We start from the raw sequence: 21,292 nt of genomic DNA on the forward strand, positions 1-21,292 counted from the left end.
AGCACATGACTGTCAGGTGGTGTGGGTCACGTGAGCATAGAGTTACGGAAAAGTCTAAACGAAAATGGCAGGTTCGAGGAGCTCCACTCGGTTAATGGGTCTTTATATTCTACTTTTCGCCCCTTTTTTCGCCTTGGGGAGCGCCACGTCTCAAGTGCCTTTTCTTATGTGGTCCAGTGAACGGTAATATTTAGTTTTTCTTACTTATTCATTCAGCAAAACTCACTTTAACTACCGGCAAAGTTATCTTGTATGCTAACTCGAATGCTAACTCTTCTAGCTACTTTGCTGCCCAACCTATTCAAATTCAAATTCAAATTTTATTTGTCACACACACACACACACACACAACCATACACAGTATGACATGGGGGTGAAATGCTTGTAGCTGTGCAATTCCCGACCATTAAATGACAGAAAAAGATTTATAGCATTTACAATTTACAGGTTACTACACAAATTTACAAATTAACTTAAATTTACAGCAAACCTAGCAAACACCAATCGTTTAAAGTCTAGATGCTAAATATATAGAGGAGTATTTACACATAAATTGTAGAGATTTGCTTGTGCGTTTTGTTACAATTTGTTCATAATGGCCATCCTTTTATTTCTTAATTTTGAAATAACCCATAGAAGTAACGAGTCTCCCTGATTTAACCCCTAACCTGACGCTCTTTAGCACTAGTAGATATGTTTATTCTGTTGTTGTTGATCTTCATCTGCAAAAAGCAAAGTAAGCTGTAACATCAAACACATTTACACTACAGACAGTGACTTTTGCTAGGGTACTGCACTTCCTTATGATGATGCACACAGGAGTTTAAAATGTGGAAGTATACTACTGTATGAGGTGGTGTGTTAAGCAGGAGGACAAAGCAAGGTTGATATACCAAAATAGTTTTCTTTGATGATAGGATGAATATCCGATTCGTTATTTTTATTTTTGTTGTTGTTATTTAGACATTTCTTATATATGTGCCAGCTTTACAGGAAACACAGGTTTGTTTGGGCCTACTCAAAGGATTCATTTGATTGACTAATGGGTCTCTTTTAAAAATGAAGTACATAAAGCCATAATAAAAGCCGCTGGGATTTTCAGCATTTTCAAAAAATGTGTCAGTGCAACTGAACCACTTAATATCACAATTCATCTTTATTTTTTTTTTCTTTATGTTTAGCTTGCCACCACTGGCCTCACCTACAGCTGGTCATATAGCATCTTATGAGCAGCTGAGTGCCTACCTCACCTCTGCCTTCAGCTCTGGCTCCCACACCGTGCTGCTGTTCTTGCAGGACAAGGTCAGTACCTGACACATAAACTAGATTCTGGCCCTGTAATGAATATGTTTATGTCACTAAATTGTTCACCATTTGTTGATTTGAAAGCTAGTCATTTTATATGCAAGTTGTGCAAAATGGGGTAGTTGTACTGCATTCCCATGTGACACTGCAACAGTGTGGTGTGACAGTGAGTTTTGGCATCACTTCCCATTTCTCTGTTCCTCTGTGATACATTGGGTCTTTTTTGTGGTGGTGGTGAACACTCAGTGTTGTGACTGAGCCATATATTTATATTTTCCCATGTGATATTTTTAATCGTGACTGTAATCGTCATGAAATTGTCATTGTAAATCCTCTATGACTTTTAATCAACTACACAAGCACAAACAAGATATTCCTTTAGATGTAGCTTGCGTGAAAAGTATGAACGTGACAATGATTTCATTCCAGTTTGTTGTCAATTGAGGTATCGTGGAGCCGCCAGTTCACTCATATTTTGGCACACTAGCATACTGTCATGCATACACACAAGTCACTCAAACAGACATTAAGATTTGAAATGTAGTTTTTCCTAGTATTACTGAAACAAAGAAAATGAAAGAAGTAGCAGATAATAATTGTCCAAATTAATGTAATTTGTACAGGCTGTATTTTTTTTTAAGAATGATAAATACAAACTGAGCCATTAAAAAAGAATTCCGTTAAAATAATGTCTGATTATGAATGGCATTCAGTCAATTTAGCTGCTAAATTAATTGCTCGTGAGTTAATGGGACTGGTAAATGTTTTAGTTATTAAAGTCTTCCTGAATTCAAGAATTATTTCCTTTTTTGTATTTAGTTAAGCAAAGATGACTTCACAGTCTTTGGTGGCGTATTTGGGAATAAGGAGGATAGTGCCTTTAAAAACATTGAGGTATGTTTTTATAAACTATATGTTAGTCCAAAATTAATATAGTTTTTTCCTAGACAAACAGACTGATAATTGTGCCCACTTGATCCTTTTCAGGATGCAATGCAGTCTTCTACCTCAAAAGTGACACTGCCTGCCTTGGAGTGGTCTGGTTCCTTTAACATGGCAGCTCTGCTGCAGGAGAAGCTCGGTGTTTCGCCTGTGCTCGTCGATGCAGACACTCTCTCACATCTGACTATCAAAACGTCTGTCAGCAACCTCCTGCTCATCAATCTTCCTTATTGTAGCAGGTGAGATTTTGTTTTGTTCAAAGTTATATTGAATAATCAGTTATCTGTTTTTAATTAATACTTAAAGTCTATTATTTTTAAATTGTTTTGTAGCTTACAGAAGTCATGCAAGGAAGTCCTACATGAGAATGGTATGTTTTTAAGTGCTGAGGATTAAAAACATTTATAACTGTATATGACATTTACAATTACAAACATGTATAATTGTAGTCAGCATTATATGTTATATTTTGATTTGTGTATAATTTGAATGCATTTTGCTGTCAACAGATGAAATTATTGGAAAAGTTCTGAGTTCAATGAAAGCAAAAAACATCCCATACACTGCAATATACACAGGATTCCAGCCATCACGAGTATGTTTTTAAAATTAGTCAAAACGTGCCACATTATAACACATTCTCAATGTTTGGGTATTTTTTGAGAATGAACAACATTTTGATAACTTTGCAGGTGATTTCAGAAACCCCGATTTCTGATCAGCCAGTGGGTCGGTCCTTGCTACAAGCAGATGGACCTGAAGTTAAGCCTCCCATCATGTTTAATGTATCTGGTGGTCCCTGCATAATGCTGTGGGCTCAAAATCTCACTGTCAGACTGAGTCCGAGCTCACCATGGATCGACCTTGCTCAGGATGTACCTTCCTTTGTTGGATCACTGTGTAATGGCAGTACCTCACGGTAAAGTGGCCTTTCATTATTTCCCAAAGCAATATCCAGCCTGTGATGAGTTTAGGTTTTTTTTTTTTTTGTTATTTAAAGAGAAATAATCAGTTGCATGTTTTATTTTTTTCTCATTTCAGGCTTGTGCTTAGTTACCAATCAGGCTTTAGATTAAGGTAAGGCAAAAAGTTGCTTATTAAAGATTCAATATTGTACCTTTTCAATTAGTTAATAACTCTAACATGTCCCCAGGATGTGCTTTTCAATTTTGTGCTCAATGTACCACAGCAATAGTATTTCTATGTATTTGTATTTACTGTTTAGATATCATGCTCTACACACCTGCTTTTCCAAACCGGTTCTTTCAGTGTGTGTGGCTTTAAATCTAGCTGAGCCGCTGCTGCTTCTGCCCACACCCTGTTTAAAAAGAAGTTTGTGAGTGACAGTGTGTACTAATGGGTGCAGCACAGTGCTGGCATGAATGAGGCGTTCTGTTGCTTTGCTTTCTCTAAGAGATCACTTTGTTCTACAATTGAAACACAAAATGACATTTACCTGACATTTAAAATCTTGGAGTCAACAGCTGGTCATTTGGTTCACTTTATTTGTAGCTGATGCATTTTAGTTATTTTTATTTTGCACACATCTTGGAAGCAGTGAGCAGTGGGGGTTGTCACTATGGACATTTTAGCTCAAGGACTATTTTCTGTCTAGTTTCAACATAGAAACTTACACAACTAGGAGGACAAGCCTTTGTGCAAGTATTAAGCAATTTAATGTTTTTACAGCTTTCTTATCACACAACAGAGTTCATAAAATGATCATCTTGAGGCATTTTTATAAATAGGGTTGCTAAATTAATGTGGATTTATGTTTAAGTGATAAATGGGATCTTCCTGTTTAATTCTTAGTAAGAACGCATTTCAAAAAATGAAGTATTTTGTTGAAATTCCTGAAATCACGGCTTCCATTTGAAGACAGTTCTCTTTTTCAAAAACAAAGTTTTCTTGTTTTCTAAAAAGGCAAAAATAACTTTCTCAATCTCTGCAGTAGAGATATTATTTCCATGTAATGTAATATACTATATTTTTAATATCACTGCTAGCATCAGTTTATTTTAAAATCCTTCACGGATATGTAAGAGTTTAGAACAACTATTTTGGAAAGAATAGTTAAACAGTGATTGTGCTTTTTACACTGATACGCTTTCTGACCATCCTTCTCTTGCTGATCTCCAGTTTTTCAATGAGCAAGCGTTTCTATTCTGTCTCTGCACGAGAATGGTTCTCCCTGGATGCAGTTGAGCTGCAGTACGCTAACCTCAGTGCATCTTACATCGCGAGCCGTGACATCTATGCTCCCGCAGAGTATTCCTTTCATTGCCAGTCTGTCGCCAACTTCGGAGATATCCTGCTCCACACAAACACAACAGACACAAATTCATCTCAATGGAGGCTAAATTTTATCGACTTCCAGGTACAAATATAGTGCCGCATTTGCTAATTTTAAAGTCAAACACCAATGCATGAAGAGGTGTGTTGATGAAGGGTTTCTTAAATAATTGTTTTCTGTTTTTTATACAGATTCAGGGCTTTGGGTTGGCCAACAGCACAAACTTCTCCTACGCCAGTGACTGTGCAAGCTTCTTCACCCCAGCAATTTGGATGGGACTGGTGACTGTGCTCCTTACGCTGCTAATTTTAGTGTACGGTCTGCACATGATCATGCAGATTAACACCATGGATCGGTTCGATGACCCCAAAGGCCCATCAATTTCAGTGCCTCAGTCAGAGTAAATCACTTTTTTACTTAAAAAAAAAAAAAAAAAAAGTAAGAACATCCACTCCTCAGTTTTTGAGTGCCCCTTTGTTGATCAAAGAAAGTATCCCTTTGCCTTCTAGCTTTTGTGTTTTTGGGTCTTTTTCTTTAATGTATGTTTCTTTTGAGTCCTTCCACAGTTATTTTGGCACATTCCACGTCATATTGCCATATTTTACAGGTTCCAGAGTGTATTTTTAATGACTATTATTTTAGAGCGTGTGCCAGATACAGCTAGTATTTTTACTAAAATAATTTTCACACATACCATGGAATGACTTCCTTGCCAATACGAATGTGATCGCTAAATGCTGTAGGACCGTTTCAGACCTCAGTTCTTAATTTTTTATTTTAATTTCACTGGCCTAACTGTAATTTAAAAACTACTGTTAATGAAAGAAGTGCCTGTGTATATAAATGATCATTTGTGATGTGTTGTGTAGTGCTGCTGTTTTTCCCAATAACATACCTTGGATTCAGTTCTGTGGCCACTTGTCATGGCTTAACATTGGATATCAGTGTTGCCATTTTTCTTGGCAAGTAATTTATTTGTATAAAAGGACTTCATTTGCCTTTAAGGTTTACCCTTTGCTTCTGGGTTATCAGCTATTTTAATAACAGTGCCTTGTTTTCAAAAAAAAATATTGACGTGCATTTGCAATGAAGTACAATATGATTTGTTTAATTGCAAATAAATCTATAAATTCCTAAGTAATTCTGAAGTTGTGGGCCCCTCAGTTGCAGTTGTTTTATTTCATTATTTTGAGGTCATATACAGGCTGAAAGATACTTGCAAACTAAATGCAGGGTAAAGCGGATGTTTCTGTACGACAGGATGGGCATCGCTACTTAAGTGGGGAAGCGTCTTGAAATTTAGATATGCAAATTCATAAAACGAGAGAGGTTCAATGTTTTGCATAAATCGCTGGGATGAAAAAATGATGTGTATTAACTGAGTGCAGTTTTCCCAACTCTTGATCAAGCATAAATACAAGCTATCCGCCACGCATAATGTAAATTTAAGCCTATCGAAATGTGGGAGCTTTAATAAAGTTGACCAATCAGCGTTGAACAGGATATGCTGCTCGGTTGCCATAGTTACAGCAAGCAGAAACGCTACGACGGTCAGAGGTGTTGGACAGCTAGAAAGTAGCTAGCAGTATTTTTCCTCCTACTTGGGTTTTCGTTACGTTACCAAACGTTTGCTTCAACGATGCTGACCGCTCCTGCTCAGAGAGTATGTTTTGGGAGCTCACTGGAGAGGAGGCTGTTTCCTCTCCATTACGCGCCAGACCGGCTGGGAAACCAAATGTCACAACAGGGACCGCCACATGTCGGCCCGGGAAGCTATGACAACCACGAGGTTTGTGTGAGAGAGAAAGAGTCAAGGGGTACTTTCAGTAGCGGTTTTAGATACGGGCGGTTGCCCGGGGCGGCATCGTGGTGGGGGGCGGCATCACGGGCATCGGCAAAAAAAAAAAAAAATAAATGCTCGTACTCATGCTGCCCCGACGTCAGCCAACGCATATTGGGAATGGCATAGGCACCGATCGGTTTTCTGTCGCCCATTTCCTGGGAGTAAGGGCGCCCTCCGTTTGCGAGGTGCGCCTGCTGCTTGCGGCGCAGAGAGGAGAGGGCGGGGGATTCTCTGACCAGCTGGAGCAGCATCTAATAACCAACTCGCAAAATAAAACAAAATAAAAACAAACCAACAAACACGAAAACACCAGACATTATGATACAGACTTATAATTTGCACCGATGTTTTTTCGAAATTCTATAGAAAAGTGAGTGCGAGAGCCCTCGGTGCACCTGCTTGCTGCTGAAGTCAAAGTAAACTTTATTGTCATCTCCGCTACAGTCCAGTATATAGAGAGACGAGACGACGAGGCCCCAGTTACAGCAGTGCAAGTAAACAAACAATATATATAATATGTTTTGTCTGTTTGTGTGTGGGGTGGGGGGGGGGGGGGGGGGGGGGGTAGAGGGAGTGTTCGCCCAGGGCGCCAAACAGGCTAGGGCCGCCACTGGGTACTTTCACAAGTTGTTTTACCTATTTTTCCCCTTTCTTTCTATGCATGCAGTTTTTATGTCCACGTGACCGTTAAAGTTAATTTAGGTGATGCTTTAAAATAAGTCAGCTACAGTAAGTGCATTGAGATGCAGGCCAGCTGCGAGGTTTGATTTTTCGGCTGACTTTTGGTGAATGAATGGTATATTCAGAATAATTATTTACATACTTGTTTTGTAAAGTAGTGCTTCTAAATGTTTGTTGATAGTTTGCCTTGCTCATTAACATCTGCTTCCTCTTCCTTTAACGGCTGCACCCTTTAAGTATCCATCTGACCCAATATTAATATCCTCTTCTGTCACACAGACCCTCCTCATATCCTCCTTTACTACATTCATGAAGCTGCTCTGTGGTCTTCCTGTTTTTCTCCTGTCTTGTGCTTCACATTCAACATCCTGTCTCACCTCAGCCTTGCCCCTTTTAACTTTGTTTCCACCTTCTCCAAACCACACATTGTAGCAGGTCTCACTACCACGTTGTAAACCTGCCCTTTCAACTTTGCTGCTTTCCTTCTGTTACAAATCAACCTGCTCCACCTTGCCTGCACTCTCCTCTTTACCTCTCTCTTGTATTTTCCATTAATAAACTTGCCCTTTCTATCACAGTTTGGCACCATACTTTATGACATACAGAAGACACCTGGGAGTAAGAAAGGATATAGTCTCTCTGCAAGGACTGCTGTGCGCTTTCCGCCTTGTAACAAGGTGCGTTTACACAAAGAAGTTTCCTGTTATACTGAGAGCACATTAAGAAGTGTATTAACAGCCTTACTGTATATCAGCCTAAGGGTCGTTCCACTTGGACTGTCTACAGTGGGGCAAAAAAGTATTTAGTCAGCCACCGATTGTGCAAGTTCCCCCACCTAAAATGATGACAGAGGTCAGTAATTTGCACCAGAGGTACACTTCAACTGTGAGAGACAGAATGTGAAAGAAAAATCCATGAATCCACATGGTAGGATTTGTAAAGAATTTATTCGTAAATTAGGGTGGAAAATAAGTATTTGATCATCTCAAACAAGGAAAATCTCTGGCTCTCACAGACCTGTAACGTCTTCTGTAAGAAGCTTTTCTGTCCCCCACTCGTTACCTGTATGAATGGCACCTGTTTGAACTCATCATCTGTATAAAAGACACCTGTCCACAGCCTCAAACAGTCAGACTCCAAACGCCGCCATGGCCAAGACCAAAGAGCTTTCGAAGGACACCAGGAAAAGTATTGTAGACCTGCACCAGACTGGGAAGAGTGAATCTACAATAGGCAAGCAGCTTGGTGTGAAAAAATCAACTGTGGGAGCAATCATCAGAAAATGGAAGACATACAAGACCACTGATAATCTCCCTCGATCTGGGGCTCCACGCAAGATCTCATCCCGTGGGGTCAAAATGATCATGAGAACGGTGAGCAAAGATCCCAGAACCACACGGGGGGACCTGGTGAATGACCTGCAGAGAGCTGGGACCAAAGTAACAAAGGTCACCATCAGTAACACACTACAACGGCAGGGAATCAAATCCCGCAGTGCCAGACGTGTTCCGCTGCTGAAGCCAGTGCATGTCCAGGCCCGTCTGAAGTTTGCCAGAGAGCACATGGATGATACAGCAGAGGATTGGGAGAATGTCATGTGGTCAGATGAAACCAAAGTAGAACTTTTTGGTATAAACTCAACTCGTCGTGTTTGGAGGACGAAGAATACTGAGTTGCATCCCAAGAACACCATACCTACTGTGAAGCATGAGGGTGGAAACATCATGCTATGGGGCTGTTTTTCTGCCAAGGGGACAGGACGACTGATCCGTGTTAAGGACAGAATGAATGGGGCCATGTATCGTGAGATTTTGAGCCAAAACCTCCTTCCATCAGTGAGAACTTTGAAGATGAAACGAGGCTGGGTCTTCCAACATGACAATGATCCAAAACACACCGCCCGGGCAACAAAGGAGTGGCTCCGTAAGAAGCATTTGAAAGTCCTGGAGTGGCCTAGCCAGTCTCCAGACCTCAACCCCATAGAAAATCTGTGGCGGGAGTTGAAAGTCCGTGTTGCTCGGCGACAGCCCCAAAACATCACTGCTCTCGAGAAGATCTGCATGGAGGAATGGGCCAAAATACCAGCTACTGTGTGTGCAAACCTGGTAAAGACCTATAGTGAACGTTTGACTTCTGTTATTGCCAACAAAGGTTATGTTACAAAGTATTGAGTTGTATTTTTGTTATTGACCAAATACTTATTTTCCACCCTGATTTACGAAAAAATTCTTTACAAATCCTACCATGTGGATTCATGGATTTTTTTTTTTTCACATTCTGTCTCTCACAGTTGAAGTGTACCTCTGGTGCAAATTACTGACCTCTGTCATCATTTTAGGTGGGGGAACTTGCACAATCGGTGGCTGACTAAATACTTTTTTGCCCCACTGTACTTACAGCCTTCGCCTGTATTAACAATGGTCAATGCCTCCAGGACTTGAAACTAGCTCCACTGCATAAGTGTCTGAAATTTGTGTCATTTCTAAGGCCAGCAGGAGTGGTTACAAACATAAGTTGGTTTGCAAAAAGAGAAGCCTGTGAGAAAGCCACTCTACTGCTCCCTTGATTTCTTCTTTGGAAATCCTCTCATGAGTTCAGTCTTTTTTAAGGTTCAGATTTTGATATATTACGACAGTTTAGCCCAAACCTCTACATTTATTTCCATGTTGCCATGAAGTGACTATCTTAGGACATCTTCATATTGCCCAGCGGTTTCTTAAAGGTTTTTTAGTTGTTATCATGGTATTGTAATTTTTAAATATATTGGGGGTTTTTGAGGCAAAAATGATACTAGGACGATAGAATGTATAAAAGATGGAGGGAGCTTCCAGGTCTGACCTCTGTGGCTGGAAAAGGACTTCCAGTTGGATAGAAATTGGCCTTTGGCCACCTTGCTCTGCATCCTTAGTAAACACTTTCCTGTTAACTTTGGGAACTCGTGCACTAGTTTCTGATTATATTGAACAGAAGATTAAGTCAGTTTTTCAAAATAAGATCATTCCAAGAGTCAGAAAAGAGCTTAAGTTCAATTTGTGATGAGTTTGTGGTTTTACAGTTAAATCCACTCCTCGGTTATCACATCTGATATGAAAACACCAAGGTGGCAAAAATGCCCAGCTCAAGGCCTCATAAGAGGACTTCATCCAAATTTTACACCATTGATAATTAGGATGAGTGAGTAGAGTACTAATTTATCAACTGTCATTAGCAAACAGACAGGACAGGTGCTTTGCAAAGACATATACTTTGTAATTAGTGTTAAGTAACAGACTAACAGAAGACTGGAACTTTGCTCACCTAAAATTGAGTATAAACATGTTGGACAAACCATGTTTTATGGTTTTTTTTTCAAATGCTTCGAAAAGGACTGAGAGGACACAAGAGGTTCAGTGATTCAGATGAGTTCCAGGATGTAAACATGCTTAAAAAATACTGTAAAGCTGGGAATTTTATCATGGAAGTATTTTATGCTTGCAATTTTCATCTTTTTTTTACACAGTTAAAGTTAGCTAAAGTTGTGGGGTATGAAAGAATAAAAGTGGCCCTTCACTTAATATAAAGTTGTTGATGTGAAAATGAAATCTTTTCCTGGTTCTTAATGGGCCTTTGCTCTGACTGTTTACATTAGCATGACTGGTCTGCTTACAGTATTGGCAATAAATCTTCATTACTCTGTCAGCTATCTGGTGAAATTAAAACCAAATTAAGTCACATAGTTAGAAGTCGCTGTATTCTACTTGTTGGGGGGGTTGTCAAAACATTTTCTGTGCAAGTATAAACCTGCTACTGGCTTTTTAATATGTAATGCTTAATACAAGATCTTTATAATCCTTCTGATCACCAGGCAGTGACCCCTTCACCGTGGCAGTACCAGCAGGATCAAAGTGGTTCTAGGGTCTCTCCTCCTGGCAAAATAGCTTTCAGCTCAAAAGCACAGAGGTTCAAAACCACACCATGTACATCTGAGAGGAGTCCAGGGTGAGACAGAGAGAAACTGACACGTGGCAGAAATGTTACGGTGCTAAACTGAGCTGACAGATGTTATTTTGTGACACAGCCCTGGGACGTATGCCCACGACAGAGTGACAAACAGGAAAGTGAGCTGGCCCATGTGCTTTGGGAGACCAGACTGGTCCAGCCTGCCTCAAATAGGCAAGAAGTCACTCAGGGTGAAGGTGAGCGAAGCAAGTTGAGAAATTTCATGGCCTTAATTTTGCTGTTACAAAAACTTAAAAGGCACAGCCAGCTTATACATAAAGACCACAGATATCTCTCTAGTATCAGAAATGTTGTCTCTCTGTAGATGTGCTGATTCTATGCACGATTACTCAGATAAACTCACTAACTGTAAGCCTGTTAGCCTTTAATTTGGTGTAATATTAGGTGTGCTCGTCACCTATACCTGTACAAAACTACATGTTGCTGCACCAAAAAAATAGTGATATACATATTTTATTTTCCTCCCACAGCTTGCCAGTGAAAAGGAGTACCTTAAACAGAGGAACAGAGTGGCCTACCTGAGTTTGTACTATTAACCCTGAAGGTCTTACATGGAAACCTATCATGACACTGGCGAAGCAAGAAGATGTCGTTTTTTGTTTTTTGTCTTTCCCCTTAAAATATAAACAAAATATGAACATGTAAGGTTTTTTTTTCTTTTTTAAAAGAAACTTAATTTCCTTTAATTACAAAATGACAGAATTCCTATGTGACCTGTATGTTACATAAAGATGTTGCTTACAAAATAATGTAGGACAGATTTTTAAACAGCTGAAAAGGTGACACTTAACACAACAAAAAAAAAGCCATCTTCTGTGGAAGTCAGTCTGCAGTACTGGTCCCGCTGCTGAGGCAAAGCAGTCGCTGGTCTCAGCTCACGCAGCGGGTTTCAACCCCGGGCCACTTCCCCTGTGCAGGGAATCACTGACTGGACTGTTGTAAGCACCAAAGACTGGAGCAGATATGAGTCTGTTTCTTTAACTTTCGTCCCTTCTCATTTCTTCCTCCTTACTTTGGGTTTCTTGACCGGCCGGAGGTACGGATTGTCGATTACATTGTCCTCACTAGCCTTGGTGGATGGAACTACGCCGCTGGGAGGAAGCATGGAATTCTCTTTGTCAGCTCCTGGATCATCCTGAATGATGGAAATGTAAAACAATATTAGCAGTGGTATATTTGAAGGGCATTCTGGGAAACTTCTTGCTAACTGTTGGCATAGGTACCAACGTATAACTACATGGTAAATAGAAAACTTGAATCAGAGTTAAGTTAGGGTTGGATGCAACCTGTTATGATGTAGCTCTGGGTGTGGGCTTCATGCAGATGTATAAATGCCACTTTAGATGTGATTAGCTTAGCTGAACATAATGATTGCAATATGGACACACGGGTACCCTATCAACACACTGAAAGTAATTTACACAATTATGAATTCATTGAAATCAAAGTAATGAAAGTTTGATTTCCAGCATTAACCAGGATACTAATGATAAGTAATTAGAGCATGAAACATTACTTGTTTGTTTAATTTTTTGGTATGTATTAAATGAATGAAGCACGTTTCCTAGCTTCAGAAGTGCATTAGCTTTATTTTAATAGTTTAGCTGCTAGCTAATTCATCCCATTTCTAGTCACTCTGTTAAGCTGAGCTGTTCCTTGGCTGTATTTTCACATTTAAAGGGGGGCTGTTATGCACAACATTCAAAATAATCCTTATTAATCTTTTACTGGACTCTTTGTATGCCCCCCTAAATTCAAGCAAATCAATCCCCAGAAAAATCCAGCCACCTTAAATTTGGCAGCACCTCCTAAACAAACTGCAGATGGCTGGGGCTTCTGTGCTCACAGCCAGAGCTATGTGCTCTGTTAAGGATATCCACTCTTACATCTCTCTCACCATCATACAGAGCCAAGACCCTATGAGCGAAAAAGCTCAGGCTTTTGGCTCACAGATCACCTGTGCTGAATCTTTGTTTGAAACTTCTTTAATATGAGCATCCGCCATTGTAACAGACAGGGTAGAAAATAAACAAGAAGCATTATAGGTCCAATTTAAAGGGTAAATATGAGGATGATATCAACTTTCAAGTATACATTTTCAGCATAAACAAAACTCTCCCATTTTAAAACAATTACTTTAAATTGTGTGATGTCTTGATGGCAACAGAACTCAACCAGAACATGGAAATGCACTATGACATCAAAACCCCTAGGTTGAAATTACTTCAGTTTCATAAAGCCTCTTTTTACTTCGAAATTAGCTCAAATAAATGTTCACAAAAGCTCCATTATTAAAGTTTATGGAAGGCTTGAGTAGCTTTCAGTTCCTAAGAAAATCTACTGGTTTTCTGAGAAACTTCTCCCACGTGTTTGCTAATATACTTGAGCATCTGTACTGAGACCAATATTCTCTCTGAAAATCTGATAACCCTGTGCAACTAATGGAGCTTAATACTGAAAAAAATGACCCTGGAATTCTGTTATCACGGTAATGAAATAGATCAGATTCTCACTTAAATTTGTTCAGGCTAATCTGCAACAGATCTTTCCCTGTCACTACAGTAACAGTAAGAGAAGATCCACAAACATTTAGCGATCAGATGATTCTGTACGCCTGCCAGCAGCAGCAATTTTTTTTTCTGTTCCTTAAAATTTCAATGTGTGATACAATTTTAATTTAACAAAGATTCAGGATTTTGTGAAATATCCCAAGAAGATATTAATTTGCTTTACAATTTCTGTTTATACCATATATACTATATATATCTATGGCACACCAGGTCCCGGACATGGAGACTTACAGTAATGGCGTTTCCTGCTGTGTTCTCGCCATCAGTCTGGTCATCCTGCTCAGAGGAGTCCGTCTCCTCCAGAGCCTGCAGTTCCAGCTCTGAGGGCAGGAGGGCACTGAGATATGGGATGGTGCTCGGCTGCGCTGCAATTACTGATGACAATCACAGGAAGCAGAACTCGTGAAAATGCAGCATGCTTCATTCAGTAATCACAAGACATAATCTGGCTTTAAATAAAGATCAGCTTACTGAGAATCACTCACATGGGAAGGTAGTGATGTCATCTTTGAATAGGCTTTGAGTTTCTCCAGTCTTGGCAATGAAGCGTGTAAGTGCTCGTTCCACGTCTCTCCTCTGAGTTGCTGCTTTCTCTCTCACCACTTGGTAGTCTGACACGGGTTCTCTGAAAGTCTACAGGAAGAAAAACTCTTAAGTGGCTTACTTTTTAGCACAGTTCTACTTCTATAATACACAATCCAGCTTTCTAGGGATCTCCATGATGAAGTGGAAAAGTTCTGACTCACAGGTGTTTTGATATACGTGTGAGGGTCGGGGAATTCTGGGAAGTGGCTGGGGATGTGGGCTGGATGTGTGCGCTTCTGTCCAGCTGACAGCGCTTTGGGAGTCACAGGAGCATTTGTCACTGGAGCTGAAATTAAAAAATAAAACATTTTTCACATCTAAAACCACTGGATCAAAAGGTCTCAAGTCATTCATTTTAATACTAATAATGGAGAGCTGAGTTCCTACTTACGGGCAGTTATGACCATCCTTTGTGATCTTTTAGCATATATGGGCAAAGTATCAACATTGAAACCTTTAATGACACAAGCAGAATAAATCTAATCAGTATTGTGTTCCCTTAGCAACGTTTAATCCATATGTGTTATAGGAGGTCTTACCCATTTCAATAAGCGTGACCACTGTGTCTGACAGTGTCGGGACGCTCCTGGCTGTGTGTTCACAGTATGCTTTGGCACATCGACCTATTTCAGTAATATCTAAAAACAGAGAAAAAAGAATCAGTTCTGTAAACATGAATCAACAACCAACTGCAAATTCAAGAAACGTCTGCTCTGAAAATAGTCTACAGGGGCTCAGTTATGTCAGTTTCTCAGCTTTTTTTCACCAACTTCAACCAAAATTATTCCCATTGGTGTTTATTTAAGAAAGTAGGTTAAATAAAGTGAGGTGTACTTGCACTGGTGTTCAGATATATATTGTAAAAGTGGCACTTAAAGATTTACAGCTTTCCCAGTGGATGGTGTACACTTAAAAATCATACATACAGCTCTGCAACATCTCAGTTAGGGTTTCCACAGCTGCCTTCTCCGCACTCTCGAAGCCACTCTCAGTCAACAGGGCGCTGACAACGACCTGCAGAGTGCGACGGCGTGCCAGGAGGTAGTTTTCTGCAGGGCTAGAAGTTGCTTTACCAGCACTTCCTCGCTGGAAGTAAAATAAATGTGAATAAGGGTATACAACAGAAATACATAGACATGCTGTTGTCTTTATGAGAAAAATATCTCACTATAGTCACAACACACTTGGGACTAAAGGATTCTTTAAAAGGCTAAATAAACAGACACATGGTTCCAGAATCTTTAATTGACTTACAGCTAAGGGGCACATGGACATTAGCTTTTGTAATTTGAAGTAAAACAAACAGAGAGTAATGACCCAAGCCTTGCAAATTTACCACACAGTGTATGTTATTCCCTTTGCTTGGTGGGCACACCAATATGCCAACAATGTGCACATACACTACGGTTATGAGGGCTATTACTATAATGTTAGAAATAAATGTGACTTTTAACAAATATAGTGGCAAGGAGCCATTAAACCTACAAAATCGTCATATTTTCTACATTTCACAAACATTTCTCAAGAGTCCTTACTGAACAGACATATTAAACATTCCCAGTGCCGGTGGTGAAAGTGGGAGAATATTTGGGCTCTGGGTGATTTAAAAAGACGTTTTGTTTATCTGAATCAATTCTATAATGATTAATTTTATGTTAATATTAAAATGTATTGTTCTAATTCATCATCCAGTTCTTAGTGAGCTTAGGATGGTGGACATGTTTCTGTAAGATATATTTGTGTAATTGAGAGATTTAATTTTTGCCACTGCAGCAAGCTGCATTGTCCCTGAGGTACTAAAGCAGCTCCAAACTGCAACGCTCACTCCATTGATTACACTGGAGACCCTGCAACAGTTCTGAGTCAAAGTGATAACACATACTGCAAATGCTCACTGAACCTTCCCCAACCATGTGGACAGAAAACACGTTTAAAATCTGCTGCTGTATTTATTGGGGAAAAAAACAACAAACAAACAAACTGGACTGTCCTCAACATTTTGAATCCAGACGTAGTGGCATGGTTAGCTCATGTAAACGTCAGGGATATCAACAAAGATCAAACATTTTTTTGAATTTTCGTTTTTTTTCCGCCAGCATTTTTAGATCCAAATAGGCACGATTTATACTTTATAGGCCAAACAAAACAGACAAACATTAAAGCTGCCTAGGGGTGGTCTGACTGTTGGATTTCTTTGTATTATTGTAGGGTTTTTTGTCTATAATATAGAGCGCCTTAAGGGGGGGGGGGGGTGTTGCTGTGAATTGGCACTATATAAATAAAACTAAACCGTACTGAATGGTTGTGCCACTTTATTATTAATAATAAAGGTGCTACATAAATAAACTGACCTTGTCTAAAATATTATTAATAGCCATCCCTTGTAGTTAGCAGACAGATGGGAACCGCTCGAACGGTTTGTTGGTCTACCCCAAATATCGATGAAAAATACAAGAAGTGTTGCTAAACCCTTCATTCTCCCTAAATTTAGTGTTTGTGATATTGGTATAGACTCTATTTGTTCACACCTGTAATTTAGATGAGGATGTGCCCATATGTTAAGACTAGGGTTGCCAACCGTCCCTTAAAATACGGAATTGTCCCGTATTTAGAAACAAAAGTACACGTCCCGTATTGAGCTAATAAGGGACGCACTTTGTCCCGTAATACAGTGAGACTCAAAAGTAGTCTATAACTTTTAATGGAATTAACACTTTGTTTGAAAACATAATTCCCAGCCCCTCTCCTGCTTTGTGACCAATGAGCTGGGCAAACAGTGTGCGATTTTTTTTTCAGTCACGTTATTCAGCTCCTGCTCAAACTGCACGATTGACTCGCAGGGGTTAGAAGTTGGTAGGTCACGATGCAGGTCTCACACTATACGGCCCGATGCTCTGATGCGACCTGAGTGCTCACACTGTGCCTCCATAAAATGAAGGTTATAGCAGAAAATCTGTCGCTCTCTGTCTTTCACTCACACAGACACACCACCACCATCAACTGTGCTAAATTGCTAATGAAAAACATTGATCAGGCAGCTGTGATTGAGCAGCAATGTAAATCCAACTATTTTCACGGTTGTTGTGGTCGTGATAATTTTGTGAGGCCACATCGAAAAGGCTCGGATGAGCTTTCCAAAGTTCTACAAGTTGTGCCTCCATCGCTTGTGTCCAGATCACACGCTGCACAGCCGTGCTGCTCCGTCTTTTTCACCGACGTTTACGTGTTTGCGCGTGAGCAGTGTGAGCGGCTCACGAGCGATTGATGATCGGGAGCTGCTCGAGGTGTTAATCGCTTCTCGTTACCCCACGTATACTACACGACGCACGACGAAGGCCAAAAAACGGTCCGATCACCAAAACGGTCGCACGACTCAAAAATCGGCTCAAAATGGGCCTAAAACCGCACAGTGTAAGCCCAGCATTAGAGCAGCAATGTTTGTTCCCCTCAGAGAAAGGGAAGAATGGGAAAAGGAAAACACCTGGCTGGAAAAAGTTAATATGGGCATGTGCAGTCAATATCAGCGCTATGTGGCCAGAAGTGTGATAATATCATTTATTTTGTGTAAGAAACAACTGCAAGGATAGATGATTACAACAAATAGATCACTAATACATAAAAGTAATACATAGATGAATAATGATGATGAGTTAAGGTGCGTAATCATGGGAACAGGCGGGTTTACAAACAGGAGCAGCTGATTAGCTTTAGAAAAGCTGAAATAATACCTCAACTGAAGCCAATTGTACTAAATGCACTATATGTGCACTGTTACAAGAATATTTTTCGTTCTATTGCTTTCTATTAATTTATATAATTTTAAGTTAAGCAGGACAGAGTTCTTTTAAAGAAAGATTTACTTATATTCTCAAAAGTTAAGCATGACAGGCTTCTGTTTAAGAAAGAGACCTGTTTTACTGTGTTAATGTTGTCATTTTGAGCTAAAAATAAATGGCTAAATGATCATTTGTTTCCCATATGGTCATATCACAAAGAATATGCATCTGCTTAAATCAAATTCAAGTCAAATGGTTAAAAAATAATTTCACACACACAAAAAAAGAGCTACCACACTGGGAAGGGTGAAGACAACTGGGTTGCCCGGCCCTGGCCACGAGGTGTCCCTTATTTATTTTTCAGGGAGTTGGCAACCCTAGTTAAGACTAAAGAACATGTGAAACGTACCTCTTCCTGTCACTGTAAGGACACAAACGTTTATTCAGACAGGGTAAGCACTGACATAGATAAAGTTAACCCACCTTATAGTCTATAAAAACGTATTTCAAGCTTTCACCGGACTAAATCATATTTATTTAAAGTTGTTAAATCGAATTAGGACTTCAGTGCAGTCTGACTGTTAGCCATGCACCGTGAATCCGGCTCTACATGCTACATCCGCCTCCTCTCCGTGACCCAAAAAACATTTCTTACCGCTCCCGCATTCAGAGGGCCTCCCGACGCCACCGCAGGATCCGCCATCTGCAGTTATTGGAAATCTCCTCGTTGTTTTGAGCAGATTTATATTTGTATCTCTCCGAACACCGTTTAGCCGCCGTTGGTAAACACGGCACGACTGTATGACGTTATTTCCGCCGTATCACGATCGTATCACACACGTTGTTTGTCTGTCGCCCCCGAGTGTTCATCTGTAAAATTACACCTGCTTCAACTTGCTTCTAATTTGTGAAAATCCTCTGCTGTAAAATTAATATAACAGGCTTTTAGTTATTTGTAATACAAAATAAGTACTTGGAAAAAGGTATTTGTGATACTTTTTAAAATATATTTTCCAGTCATAGTTCTAAAATTATTGCATTAAATGAAGAAAAATGAGATTAAAAGATCAGTTGCATCTTTTTAGTTACATTTTCTCTCTTTTTGCTAATTATAACATGAGGTCCGCTCTTTGAAGTAACCTACCCCACAGATTATATTAAAGTCATGGTCTGAGACAATTGTTTGGAGAAAAAAATATATTTTTATTAGGGTGCAAAACAAATTTAATCACACACATTCCACTTTTACATCACATCTATCACATCACATTCACAAATATCTGCTGCCCAGCAGCCAACGTTACTGTAACCCGCAGTCTTCACTGTATCTCATCTCATTTTTTACCCAGTCAACAGGAGCAAACTGCACATTTAACCAATTTTTGAAATAATGAATGGGCCATTTCCGCACAATGACTTGATTCACCAACATTACCATCATCTCTAGTGTCCATTTATGTGAAGAGGAGAAAGTTTCTTTAAGAAGCATGTAAGCGGTTGGCTGAGCTTCTCCGCCTTGAAGTCAAAAGATATTTGGCTTTTTCCTCGGGCATTACTGTATCCACCACATCAGCAACTTCACTATCAGCAGAGGCAGTGTGTGGCTTCAGCACCTGCTTCTTCTCCTTCTTCTTCAGGATGATAAGCTCTGCTGGTTCATCCTCCTCAGTATCTCTCTCCACAAAGGGCAGGAAAGCCATCTCTACCAGTCCCCCGACCATGCCAAGCATTGCCAGAGTAGAGCCGAGCATGTAGATCTTCAGCATGCTCCGGCTGGGCCTCTGTGTCAGCATTTCTTTAGCAAATGGGATGATCTCGCCAAAGTTTTCCATATTGTGTTGTCGATGAGTCTGTTAAAAGAAAAGGAACAATTGTAACCAGATATTCTGTAAAGAGAACAAAGATTTACTCCTGACAACTAATCCATTTAATTAAAATGCAAAAATTCTACTATCCACAAAAAAAGAGAATAATACTTACGTCGAAGCACACGCACAAACTCTCTTATTCTCTTTTTCTGTGCGTTCTGAGTAATCAGGCTTTGCAGGCAGAGGCAAAGGCAGAGCCTGCATATTTAAACCCAAGCAGGGCCAGGTTAACGCCCACACTGGGGACACAATGCATATTCATGAGGCCACTTGTACTCCAATTGTTTTGTTGGAGATTAGAACTTGTTTGGGTAAAAGGGCAGACACATCCAATCCCTGTATGTGATGAAATGCATGTGATGTGACATGTTGCCTGAACTCTGCATGTGCAGTTCATGCAGTAAACATTATATTGTTCTGACAGTAAGTAATGCTTTGCAATATTAGTTGGTACTCATTAACTTCTTCAAGCACACACAGGCACTGTTTAAGAAAAGTTAAAAATAAATAAATAAAGGATGTTAACATTCAGACAGTTAACATGTTACGGACCACTGAACAACAACAGTCCTGGGTTTGTGCTTTGTTACCATGCATATTGATCTTTATCAGGAGAGCTTCATTAGTGTCCAATAAGAGTATGCTAGGCTGTGGAAAGCCAGCCCCATTTATTGGTTAATAGTTATTGTCTGACAACAGTATTGGTTACACATGGAATACCCCCTATTGAACAGCAATAGATAAGCCTCATTAGAAGATAAGGGTCGATAGAATCCCCCAAATCATGCTGTCCTGAGCTGCTCTGCTCCTGTACCTAAATCTGTCCAAAATGCTGACAGTACATGCGTGTGTACGTGTCTCAAACTCTCTGCACTTTGAACCAGTTCCCTGCTGCACGAGAGAAGAGTAGCGAGTTGGGAAATGTGTCTGATCTTTGTCACAGAGACATCATCACTGAGTGAAAATGACAACCACACATTGCTTCAACATCTGTACACCAGATGAATCGTGCTTAACATTTTATCCAGTTTGACTTTTAGCTGTGCTGGTAGTGACCAAATAAGTTACACTTATTATTAGTTTTGTAACTGTCACATTGCATATTAATATAATTCTCTAAGTAAAATGCAGCAGTTATACAGATTACTCATGACATTACATTAAAGTAATGTCTCAACTCTGTATATTTTTATATATTTTATTAATTGTTTACTCTATTTAATTTGTAAACTATGTGTACACACACACACACACACACACACACACACACACACACACACACACACACACACACACACGTAGAAAAATATTTAGTATACACATCCAGAAATGCATATACTATTATATATTGTACATATATTTATTAGTTTCAGATGTAGCCATTCTTGTATTTTGCACAACTCTGTTGCTTGTGAAGCTCGCACACAAGA

At 39.7% G+C, this 21,292-nt stretch overlaps 4 protein-coding genes across 4 annotated transcripts; 2 read left to right on the plus strand and 2 right to left on the minus strand.

The window, feature by feature from the left end:
- Positions 1 to 53: 53 nt before the first annotated feature.
- LOC146611266 (V-type proton ATPase subunit S1-like) lies at positions 54 to 5,585 on the plus strand. Its single transcript, XM_085344690.1, has 10 exons — positions 54 to 183; positions 1,182 to 1,302; positions 2,125 to 2,199; positions 2,293 to 2,486; positions 2,580 to 2,617; positions 2,757 to 2,842; positions 2,940 to 3,166; positions 3,289 to 3,324; positions 4,387 to 4,624; positions 4,732 to 5,585. The coding sequence occupies exons 1-10, from the start codon at positions 65 to 67 to the stop codon at positions 4,942 to 4,944; spliced, it is 1,347 nt and encodes a 448-aa protein (XP_085200816.1). The 5' UTR covers positions 54 to 64; the 3' UTR covers positions 4,945 to 5,585.
- Positions 5,586 to 6,179: 594 nt separating this feature from the next.
- On the plus strand, positions 6,180 to 11,599 carry LOC146611267 (ciliary microtubule-associated protein 3). The gene is made up of 5 exons (XM_085344570.1): positions 6,180 to 6,329; positions 7,643 to 7,741; positions 10,909 to 11,042; positions 11,122 to 11,239; positions 11,534 to 11,599. The coding sequence occupies exons 1-5, from the start codon at positions 6,180 to 6,182 to the stop codon at positions 11,597 to 11,599; spliced, it is 567 nt and encodes a 188-aa protein (XP_085200696.1).
- A 173-nt stretch (positions 11,600 to 11,772) lies between these two features.
- taf8 (TAF8 RNA polymerase II, TATA box binding protein (TBP)-associated factor) lies at positions 11,773 to 18,779 on the minus strand. The gene is made up of 8 exons (XM_085344569.1): positions 18,650 to 18,779; positions 15,145 to 15,304; positions 14,758 to 14,856; positions 14,610 to 14,672; positions 14,380 to 14,504; positions 14,119 to 14,266; positions 13,865 to 14,007; positions 11,773 to 12,198 (listed from the first exon to the last, which is right to left on the minus strand). Exons 1-8 carry the CDS (start codon positions 18,695 to 18,697, stop codon positions 12,058 to 12,060), a joined length of 927 nt encoding a protein of 308 aa, XP_085200695.1. The 5' UTR covers positions 18,698 to 18,779; the 3' UTR covers positions 11,773 to 12,057.
- A 403-nt stretch (positions 18,780 to 19,182) lies between these two features.
- On the minus strand, positions 19,183 to 20,041 carry g0s2 (G0/G1 switch 2). Its single transcript, XM_085344790.1, has 2 exons — positions 19,975 to 20,041; positions 19,183 to 19,844 (listed from the first exon to the last, which is right to left on the minus strand). Exon 2 carries the CDS (start codon positions 19,824 to 19,826, stop codon positions 19,473 to 19,475), a length of 354 nt encoding a protein of 117 aa, XP_085200916.1. The 5' UTR covers positions 19,827 to 19,844; positions 19,975 to 20,041; the 3' UTR covers positions 19,183 to 19,472.
- Positions 20,042 to 21,292: the final 1,251 nt, after the last annotated feature.

Source organism: Diplotaxodon limnothrissa, linkage group LG20 (assembly GCF_057381915.1).
Source record: "Diplotaxodon limnothrissa isolate DT_005_m linkage group LG20, D_limnothrissa_male_GT1.1, whole genome shotgun sequence".
NCBI lineage: Eukaryota > Metazoa > Chordata > Actinopteri > Cichliformes > Cichlidae > Diplotaxodon > Diplotaxodon limnothrissa.